At 37.8% G+C, this 11357-nt stretch overlaps 1 protein-coding gene across 1 annotated transcript in view; it reads right to left on the reverse strand.

The window, feature by feature from the left end:
• Positions 1-11357, reverse strand: part of THSD7B (thrombospondin type 1 domain containing 7B) — a 1104189-nt gene that overhangs the window by 803594 nt on the left and 289238 nt on the right. The window contains exon 3 of the mRNA XM_042782491.1: positions 3032-3280. Coding sequence (XP_042638425.1) covers positions 3032-3280 — 249 coding nt within the window. The remainder of the gene's footprint in view (positions 1-3031; positions 3281-11357) is intronic.

Below are 11357 nucleotides of genomic sequence, written 5' to 3' on the forward strand. Positions count from 1 at the left end.
TTGTTCACAATGAATTTTAAACACTGATGGCAAGCTAGAAACAAAAGTTAACACATAGCCTTTATGCTTTCCTGTGGTAGAGGTCACAGCCCAGATTTCAGACAAAGAAGAAAGCCAGTCAATGTTAATTTTGTTGCTGTTATTTATGCATTCTCCTTCCCACAACCAAATAGAATCATTATTTAACCCTTCAGGTTCCTAGGAAACACTGGTTGGTATTTCAGTGGATTCTCCAAGACTTCTATTTCCTACAGATTCACCATTTGAGATTTTTTTTTCATAAAATGTCAAATTCAGCAACATTTTCTGACTAGAGGGCCAAGTTTATCTCTAATGAAATTTGTCAGCCTTTATTTTCAGAGTTTAAGGTTCAGTCAAATGAAGATCAATAGAGAAACTTCATCTTGAGCATGTCCTGAATTATTACTATTTCTTATTTTGCTGAAAAAAAAGTTTCATGATATATATGAACACATGTATATGTGTACAGAGTCTGCATGGGGTACAGATGATTAACATATTCAGCTGCTAACCAAAAGCTTGGAGGTTTGAGTCCACCAGAGAGCCTCAGAAGAAAGGCCTGACAATATACTTCCAAAAAATTAGCCATTGAAAACCCTATGGAGTAGTTCTACTCTGACACACATTGTATTGCAAAGAGTCAGAATCAACTCAACAGCAACTGGTTAGTATACATAGTATACATGCACATACATACATTTACCCTGATTTGTTCTGTTTACTATGGTTATCATGAGGTGTGGTTTAAAAGAAAAAAAAATTCTGATTTTGGAGCTAATTGGACTTGAGTTTGAATCCTAATGATGCCAGTTTACATCTCTTTAAATCTCAAAAATATCCCATTTGGACAATAAACGCTTTTACTTTAAACAATATTTATAAAATTTCTAATATGGTTATTGGTCAGTAGTAGGTATTCAATAAAATATAGCTATTAATGAACAAATATAGATGCAACTCAGCTTCCTAAGAATCTTCTGGAAGATGCCACTCTGACTGTCATGAGAATTGTCATAGTTATTAGTAAAGAAAAAAGAAAAGAGAAAATGGAGGGATATTTATAAATCAACAAAATGTTAAAAATAGAAGGAATTCACTAGCCATTCCATGCAAGGAATGAAGAAAAGAGGCATTAATATCATTAATATCAAGGTAATCATTAAACCCAGATTCTATTCCTGTTTGCCTACCATTGAGAACTCTTCTTATTTATGCTTTTATTGGGGGGGTGATTTCCAAATTGCCCAGAAGAAATAAGTTTCTAGCCCATTAAATTTCTACAGTGTACCTTTCAAGAAAAGGAGGAATTCTGCTAAAAGAAAAGAACATAATTGCAAATAGCAACAATAATGGTCATAATTCATGCAGTGTCTCCTATGTGCTAAGCATTGTGCCTGGCATTTTACATACCTGGTCTCTAGCTTTACACAAGCAGTATAATTAGATGTATTTTATTGAAGAGGTAAATAAGTCTTAGAGAAAGTACATAGATTGTCCAGAGTCATACAGCTAGTTAAGTGATAGAGATACAAATTTAATCCAGATCAATTCAGGTCTCACTCACACATCACTCACTGCCTTCGAGTCTTTCCCGACTCATAGGGACCCCTCCTTGGGTTTCTGAGGTTGTAAATCTACAGAAGTAGATTGCCCAATCTTCTTTTCAGGAAGTGGCTGGTGAGTTTGGACCTCTAGCCTTTTGTGTTCAAAAAGGAGAGAGATCCTAGGATTCTTATACCCAAACCCCTGTTTTGCCCCAAAATTAGTGTTTTGAAAGTTCGGACAACTACCAAACACAACTAGGAAGGATTCTGTAAGACTCATAATATGAATTAACGTGTAAAGAATCATTCATGAATCACATCTACCTTCTCTGAGGAGTGATTAGAATCTAAGAGTCATCTTAGTGAAAAATGAGCAATGAGAATACAAGAAGCTGGGGGAGTGAGTGACTAAGAATCTGACAAAAGGAACTTGCTTCTCTAAGCAATACCCATGCCACCAGTACACACATCATGTTAGGTCTAAGGAAGAGCCAGGCCTTAGCCCATCAATGGCACCTGCTGAGTTGCAATTCACCTAACCTTTCATGTATCAGTGATCAATGTATCAGATGATCAATTTTTCCAAGACTTTTTTTTTTTTTGCCTCATTTTATTTTTCACTGGAAAAATTATTCTCAAATCTTAGAGAATATAAGAAACTGCTAGAAAAATACCTATCTTAAATAGCTAGACATTCGACAGATACAATTTGGACATCTGTCCAGCAGGAATCACCACAAATTCATCCCGTATGGCCTTCAAAACAGCTAGCCTCAAAAGAACTTATTTCTTTCATTATCAGCCTGTCCCCATCATGAGCTAAAAACCCAAAGGAAAATACATTAGAAGCTTTTTCCAGGAGTGTTATGCCCAGGCAAAATATAATCAATATCAGGATATTAAAATACAGCTAGTAACCTATGATAACATATTTTCCAACATTGTCTGTCTCCCTAGGGACTCCAGAATAAAGATATTTCCACTAAATGGTCATGAGATTTGGAGACAGAACTGGCTTAGAATCAGCGGTCTGTCATCATTAACTATATAAGTTTGGAAATTATTCAGTCTCTCTCAGCATTAATTGACTCATTTGCAAAATGAGAATGCAATGAATAGTTTTATAATTTGTTACAAAAATTAAGTGATATATAATCCGGTAATAATGGGTAATGAAGTATTTACCAAGTGTCAGGAACTGGATGAAATAAGTACCACTGGTAGATGAAGAACCTAAAGCATGAGAGATTAAATAACTTGCCAAAATTCACATAGTTGGAAAGTCACAGAAATAAGACGAATAAAGGCCATGCTCTTAGCCCACTATCCTATAATACCTAGGATGGAACTTCTGTACCGAGAAAAGATTAAATAAATGTGCACTGAACTTACTACTACTAACATCTCCATCGCCACATCAAATGAAGTAATATATAACATTAAATACACCAAAGAATTCACAATACCTGGGACAGGGCTGTAAAAGTTCTCCCTCGACAATGCAGGCCTCTTTCTCGAGAAGTTCAGGGCACTCTTTTCCATCTCCAATAGCCATGTGCTTTACATTCCGGCTCCTACTCCTAAAACCAGGAGAGAGACTCCCTGACCGACACGTCTCAGAGCAAGGACTCCAGGAGGACCACTCAGTGGTTTCACAGTCTTTCGGCATGATGCAGGATTGAACAGTCAAAGGGAAGGAGTCTTGCACACACAAGCTGAGAGAACAGAAGCAGAAAACAGAAGGTCATCAATTAAACAGATGCAACCAACAGTGCCTAGTATGAGAAAAAATACTGAAATCTACTTTAAGTTTCCAAACACACACACACACACAAATAGCTGTCATCAAGTCAAATCTGAATGACTCACAGAGACCTCACATGTTTCAGAGTAGACCTGTGCTCCATAGGGTTTTCAATGACTGATTTTTTTGAAAGTAAGATCATCAAGGCTTTCCTCTCAGGGCACCTCTGGATGGACTCAAACCACCAACTTTTTAGTTGGTAGCCAAGAACTTAACTGCTGTTTATAACACTCAGAGACTCCCAAACCTCCAAACAGGAGGATTTTTATAAATGTTTAAGACATCATGATAAAATATTGGAGGGCATAATATTTTAAGAATGTCAACTCTATTTCATCTGAAATGGTGAACCTGTTTCACCCTAGTAAGATAATCAAATGCACAGTAGGTCAAATGCACCTGGAACTTGGATCAGTGTGCTTTAACCTATGTTACAACCTATGTTCAACTTACCATGTATTGCTTGGGTCCCAGGTTCTACACATAGTGCAACACTTTACAGACACTTTCTCACAACAATGTTATGAGTTTGGATATTATTACATACATTTTGCAGAAGGGAAAACTCAAGTTCAAGGAACTTAAACGATTTATCCTAGTTCAAACCAGCCCTGTTGGAGCAGTGGTGAAGCATTCAGCTGCTAACTGAAAGGTCAGCAGGCCACACTGACCTTTCACACCACAGAAGAAAGACAAAGCTAGCAGTCTGCTTCCATGAAGATATACACCTTTGGAAACCCTGTGGGTCAGTTCTACTTTCTTCTAAAGGGTCCCTGTGAGTTGGATTTGACTTGACAGCAACAGATTTAGATTAATCCAAGGTAAAGGCAAGCTTTAGAGTGTTAATCTATTTGTTTTTAAAAACTGGGCTATTTAAAAAATGTGATACTGATTATGCTTCCCTACACTCTGAGGTATAAGATTGTTGAACATCAATTTCTCTATCTGCAAAACTGGGAACTATCAAGTACTAACAGTCTAACTGGGAAGCAGATAAATAAATAAAAAGGTAAGATACACGTTAATGTGATGAATTCAACATAAAAACATTTATAATGATGAGGAGAAGTACTAATGAGGCAGTGATGGACCATCTGGGAAAGCAAGGGAACTCAGAGAGAAGGATAGCTCAGCTGTATTTTTAAAGATTAATGGGAACTTCTCAGGCACACAGGGATAACTATCCTAAGACAAAAAAAAAAATTGTATTTTCAAAGCTTTGAAATAATACCTCATGGAATAGAACCAATGTCTTACTGAAATTGGCTTGTATGGGCTTAAAAAAACTGAGCATTAAATTATCAGAGATTTTGCAAGCCATTTGACTTCATGTTAGCAACTTAAAATTGGGCAAGGTGAGAGTATTTAAACTATTGAAATCAACAAACATTACTCAAATTCCTAACACAACCTTCCACTTATGCCAACTCCACCCACCTCCCATCCCCAAGCTGGCTGTTAAACATTTACAAACAAGTAGATAGATATTTGGTAGTGATTTCTTCAAAAGCAGTTCTGGAAAGTCTTTGTGTTACAAACTAAGAAGCTTAAATTTAATTGTGAACACCAAATGACCTTACGTGAATGAAAATCTGTTAGAATCACATAGGTAGATAACATTTCAAATACTAATTGGCACGCTTTTCTTTTTCATTTCCTTGCTGCTAGCCCTTCCCATAGGGCAATCTACTTCCATAGTGATACTGCCTCGGAAACCCAAGGAGGGGTCGCTATGAGTTGGGTCCAACTCCACGGCACATAACAACAACAACAACAGCCCTTCCCTTATTCAGTTGAAGGTGTCCATTACTTTGGGGAGAAAAAGGATCATTTCAACAGAAAAGTAAACCAAAAGGGTCAATGTTCAGTTACTGACTTCCAAATTGAGCCTACAAAGGCTGGTGGAATAATGAGTTATGGACAGAAATTGGTAATGGTTCATTTATGTGTAGTGAAAAAGAGGAAGAAAAGTTAAATAGTTTACTGGTTTCTCACTTGAAAAAAAAATATGTAAGGGAACAACCAACAGATAAATGAATTACAAAAGATGATGTTCAAGGGTGAAAAAAAATATGCACACATTTGGCCATAATGAGGAGTGACTTATGGTAAACTGTCCATATTGACATCCCCCATTAAGGTGATACTGACTGTTGCTTTCATAGAGAAAAAGGTAGCATGATACAAGACAAACCATTGGTCCAATATTTTATTTTTAAAAATCTATTTAGATCATATTAACTCCTTCCAAATGAAAAAGTCAATGCATATCTTATTACCATTACTCATTCAATATGTCATTGTAGGGCCTGGGATCTAAAACGCACCAGGAAGAGCATCTCAAAAATGCCCCCACACAATACAGAATGTATTATCACTGTCATTATGCAATGTGGAGGTGGGGTAAGGGATCATCTCCCTCTACTGTGAGACAGAACAGAAAGCTTGTAATTATTAAGAGCTTTCTAGATTTTGGCTTTTTGGAAATTTAATAAAATTCGACAACTTGTATAAGTTTTTAGAAAAACAGTTTCTATTTCCACAATGATTGTCTTCTTCTTTTATAGAGAAAGCTTTGCACTACTTAGTTCTCAGCCTATACTGTGAAGTAGTGATTTGGTTCTTTGGATTGAGCAGATTTCACTTTTTAGTGTTCACCCTTCCAGCACTGACTTTTGCTGCTGGACTAGTAGAAGGGAAAATAAGTCTTGAACAGTAAAAACACTTGCAAGGAGTTGCAGTGATTCATCAAGGCTTTCAGAGTTTTGACAAGGGCTCCTATCTGGTATATTGTGACAACAAATGGCATATGTGATGTTGACTACATATTTACTTATTATTAATGAATTTTCACTAACTTCCTCCCTTGTTGTTGTTGTTAGGTGCTGTCGAGTCATCACGGACTCATGGCGATCCTATGCACAGCAGAACAAAACATGGCCCAGTGCTGCAACAGCCCCATGATCCTTGCTATACCTGAGCCCATTGTTGTAGTCACTGTGTCAATCCATCTTGTTGAAGACCTTCCCTTTTTCATTGACCCCCCACTTTACCAAGCATGATATACTTCTCCAAGGAATGGTCCCTTCTTAAAACATGACCAAAGTAGGTGAGATGAACTCTGGCCATTCTCGCCTCCAAGGAGCATTCCAGCTGCACTTCTTCTTCCAGGACAGATTTGTTAGTTCTTTTAGCAGTCATGGTACTTTCAGTATTCTTCACCAACATCACAACTCAAAAGCATCGACTCTTCTTCGGTCTTCCTTATTCATTGTCCAGCTCTCACATGCATATAAGGTGATTAAAAATACCATGGTTGGGTTAGGTGCACCTAGTCTTCAAGGAGATATCTTTGCTCCTCAGCACTTGAAAGAGGTCTTCTGCAGCAGATTTGCCCAATGCCATACGTCTTCTGATATCTTGACTGCTACTTCCATTGGTGTTGATTGTAGAACCAAGTAATATGAAGTCCTTGACAACTTCAATCTTTTCTCCATTTATCATGATGCTGCTTATTGGTACAGTGTGAGGCTTTTCATTTTCTTTATATTGAGGTGTAATCCACACTGCAGAGTATAGTGTTTAATCTTCATCAGTAAGTGATTCAAGTCAACCTCATTCTCAGCAAGCAAAGTTGTCATCAGCATATCACAGGTTGTGAATGAATCTTCCTCCAATCCTGATGCCATGTTCTTCATACAGTCCAGCTTTTTGGATTATTTGCTTAGCATATAAATTGAATAAGTATGGTAAAAGGATACAACCTTGATGCACTCCCATCTTGATTTTAAACAATGCAATGTCCCCTTATTCTGTTCAAATGACAACTTCCTGGTCTATGCACAGGTTCCACATTAGTATAATTAAGTGTTCTGGAATTCCTATTTTTCTCAGTGCTATCCATAATTTGTTATGAACCACAACAATCAAATGCTTTTGCATAGTCAATAAAACACATGTAAACATCTCTCTGGTTGTTTACTGGTGACAGCCAAAGTAGACAGCTGGAACAAGTAGGGGGAGAGCCCCCAGGCTGGAAGCAGCAGCTAGGGCAGACAGCCAGAACAGGTAGGGGGAGAGCCACCAGGCAGGAAATGGCAGCCAGGCAGATGGCTGGAATGGATAGGGAGAAGGCCAAGAAGTGAGCAGAGTGGTTTGGAACATCTAAGGAAATAAACTTGTCTGTCAGTTTGTCATACAGTGGTGGCTTGTGTGTTGCTGTGTGGTCTGTGCCACTGGTGTTTCAAACACCAGCAGGGTTGCCCATGGTGGACAGGTTTTAGCACAGCTTCCAGACTCAGAAGAAGGAAGAGTTCATCCACTTCTCAAAGAATTGACCAATGAAAACTTTACAAGTAGCAGTGAAACACTTGCTCTCTTAGTTAAATAATAATAATTATTAATATTATTATTACACCAGGTCCAAGTCTAATTTGCTCAGTGAGACTGCACAAATGGTTGGAAATGTGAATTTACCATGGGGCGCCACAGAAGAGTGGCTTACCAATTTGCTTCCATAAAGTCTAAAGCAAAGAAAACACTATGGAGCAGTTCTACTCTGTAACACAGGGGTTGCCTTGAGTCAGCATTGACTTGATGGCAAAAAGTTTGGTGTTTTTTTGAGAGGAGCACTAGATTATGAAACAAAAGTATCTGAGTTCTAAATTTTGCATAACAATAAATTCATATGATCTTAATCTCTGGGATGTTCAGTTTCATTATCTGTAGAAGAAAAATAATAAATTGTTCTCTGCTCACTCCCTAGAGATCTCATAACCTTTAGAGTCAGTGAAATCAGTTTATAAACCTACAGCAAACAACAGGAATTATTGTTCACACACAAAAATGGCAATCAATTCTATCATAGAAGGTGATGTGCCTTTTTCATGAAATAAATATATACTGTTGACTTTTTAAAAGAGATGCTATAATAATTATAACCCCTTGACATTTATAGAGCATGTTGTCATTTGTAAATTACTTCACAAGCATTCAACTGTAAATGAAATCTTTGAAACTAAAACTTACTCTAGTAATTCTTACTTTCTCTAGAAATGTGAGGAAACTTCTTTACTTAATAAAATAAGGGCAGAAACTCTTACAAAATAAAAATCAACAAAAAAGTATCCCAACTACATTACTAAACATTTCAAACATACACAAAATCAGGGTAGTATAATAGAAACCTCCACATCTTATTAATGAAGGTTAAAATTTTCTTCAGACTTCTTTAAACTAATATAGATTTACAAATTCAGATTAAATTCCCAATGCTATCTGCAGGCCTAGTTTTATCTACCAGTTCTGCAACTATCCTGTTGATATGCATTATTCTAGACCGTCTTTATACTGTAACTAAATATGTATACATTAATAAAGAACTTACAGAATTATTTTAGCAATGCTCTTTAAAAAAAATAAATTATATATATATATATATATATATATATATATATATAAGCAAAATGGGGGTGGGGGCCTGGGTCCAAGATGGTGGACTAGCACATACACAATTCAGACCCTTTACAAGAAAGCCTCAAAAGAACAAGGGAATTGGGTACGAATGGCAATCATAGCTCCTAGACTTTCAAAGGAAAGGACAAAAAAGTAGGTCAGATAACAATGAGAGGAAGAGACTGAATGAAAATAGTGAAGAAGGAGTAGTAAACTGCTAACAGACACAGCATGGCCATTTTGAATTACTGCAAGCAGCACTCCCATCAAAGCAAGAACCAAATAACTGGCTCCTCTTGCCCAGGACTGCCCCAGCAACCATATCAGTGATCAAGTGACCAGCGAGATGCTTCCGCCCCACTTACCACGCACCACCTCTGAGTGAACAAGAGACCTAGCCCTTCTCATCCGCATTTCCATCCATCTAGTGCTGGTCAAAAGAGCTCTGGTAGCATAGTGGCTAAGACACTTGCCTGCTAACCAGACGGCTGGTGGTTCAAACCCACCAGCCACTCCTCGGAAGGAAGGTTGGGCAATCCTACTTCCGTAGTGCTACTGCCTCGGAAACCCAAGGAGGGGTCGCTATGAGTCGGGGCCAACTCGACGGCACATAACAACAACAACAACAGTGCTGGTCAAAATTCCCCTACTGTCAGTTAAGGGCTTCTTCTTTTTCTTTTTCTTTTTTTAAAATCTTTGCTTAGTTCTTAGGTCCTTTCGTTTTCCCTGAAAAGTAGGAGCCTCTCCTCTGCTGCCCATGCAGCTAGCAGTGCCTTTGCCTACCATGCCCTGGTCAGAGTAAGTGGTTTGGCAGAGAGAGCACGGCAATCCTGCACAGCCATGTCTGGGCGTTGTGTTTTTGACAGTACCTTGATACTTTTTTTCTTTCTTTTTTTTTTGGTATTTCTTTCTTCTTAATTCTTCCAACTTGTTCCCCTTCTTTTCTTTGTCTTTATTCTCTTTTGTTTCTCTCCCTCCACTCTTCATTTTTCTTTTTTTTTCTATTTGTCCCTGACCCCACTCTGTGGTCAATAGCAACTGGCCCCACCCCTCCATGGATGGCCATGTGCGCTCTCCCAGAGTGAGCGCCCTGGCACAGCTAACACTGTGCTAGTTTTTTTTCTTTCTCTTATCTTTTTTCCTTTTCTTTATTCCCTTCCTCTCATTCCTTCCTTCTCCTCCTTTGCTTTTTTCTCTTCTCCTTTTCCTCCTCCATAATTCTTTTTCATCTGCACCTCAGTAGTGCACACTTACTCTCCATATTTGGTACTGTGCATTCCCACAGAACATGTGCCACATTTCTTCTGCAGTTGTATTTGGTAGCTATCACTTGTGCCATTACTGTGCCACATTTGTTTCTTTTTTATGTTTTTTTTTCCCCTTCATTTTTCTCCTTTTTCTTCTTTTTCTTTCTTCTTAGGTCTCTCCTCCTCAGTGTTCCTGTTCTTTTGTCCCCCCTTTTTAAATTTCCTCTCCCCATTGTATCCCCCCCTTTTTTTCTTTTTATTTTTTCCAAGTGGTAGGGAGCAAGTGACCCGATCCAACCAAACACATACATACCTGCTGCCTCAACTTCTGCGTGAGTGTCACAACCAGCTCTAGTATTAGTGGGACAACAACAGATGGTGGCCAACACCCATCTATTCTTCCCTCAGCTGCTCTGACCAATCATTAACCAGAGACAAGTACTCACACTCCGACCTGTTACTAGATCTACCCAGAGAGAGGTGGTGGGTGCCCCAGTGCTGCCAAACTAGTGACCATTGTAACATGACTACTCTGTTGCCTGTATACATTAAAACAGAACAAAACAAAAAATCAGGGTGAAGCAAATCAACTTGCAATCAAAAATTAATACAATAACACTACAGTGTCTTGGAGGTAACAGACAACTTCAAATCACACACACACACACAAAATGGACAAGCTGCCCGAAACAAGTGACCAAAGTAGGTCCAGAAAAATCTTCCAGAGGAAGAAATGTTAGTAGAATTATCTAATAAGGAATTCAAAAGAATTATATTTAGGTATCTTCAATGGATTGAAAGAGAGAATGAGGAAACTACAGACAAAATCAAGGAAAACACAGATGAAACTCTAGAAGAATTTTAAAAAATGACACAAGAACAAGTTGACAAAATAAATGGTGCATTAGAAACCACACAAAAGCAGAAAATAGAAATCCAGAAGATTAATACTAAAATTTCAGAAATGGATTAAGACACTGGAGGGATAGATGAGTACACAGAATTAGTGATACTGAAGACAAATCTGTCAACACCAATCTGTGGGAAGCACAAACAAACAAAAAAAAAAGAATGAAAAAAAAAATGAAGACAGCTTAAAATTCTTTTGGGATATCATCAAGAGGAATAACTCACATGTAACAAGAATTCCAGACCAGGAAGAGACACACCCACCCTCAAAAAAAAAAAAAAAACCAAGAAAATTGAAGATTTGCTGAAAGAAAACTTCCCAAATATCATAAAAAATGAGAAGATATGCAATGAAGAAGCTCAAAGAACCCCAAATAA

This window comes from Orycteropus afer, unplaced genomic scaffold, assembly GCF_000298275.1.
Source record: "Orycteropus afer afer isolate SDZICR_OR568_19922 unplaced genomic scaffold, OryAfe1.0 scaffold00342, whole genome shotgun sequence".
Classification (NCBI taxonomy): Eukaryota; Metazoa; Chordata; class Mammalia; order Tubulidentata; family Orycteropodidae; genus Orycteropus; species Orycteropus afer.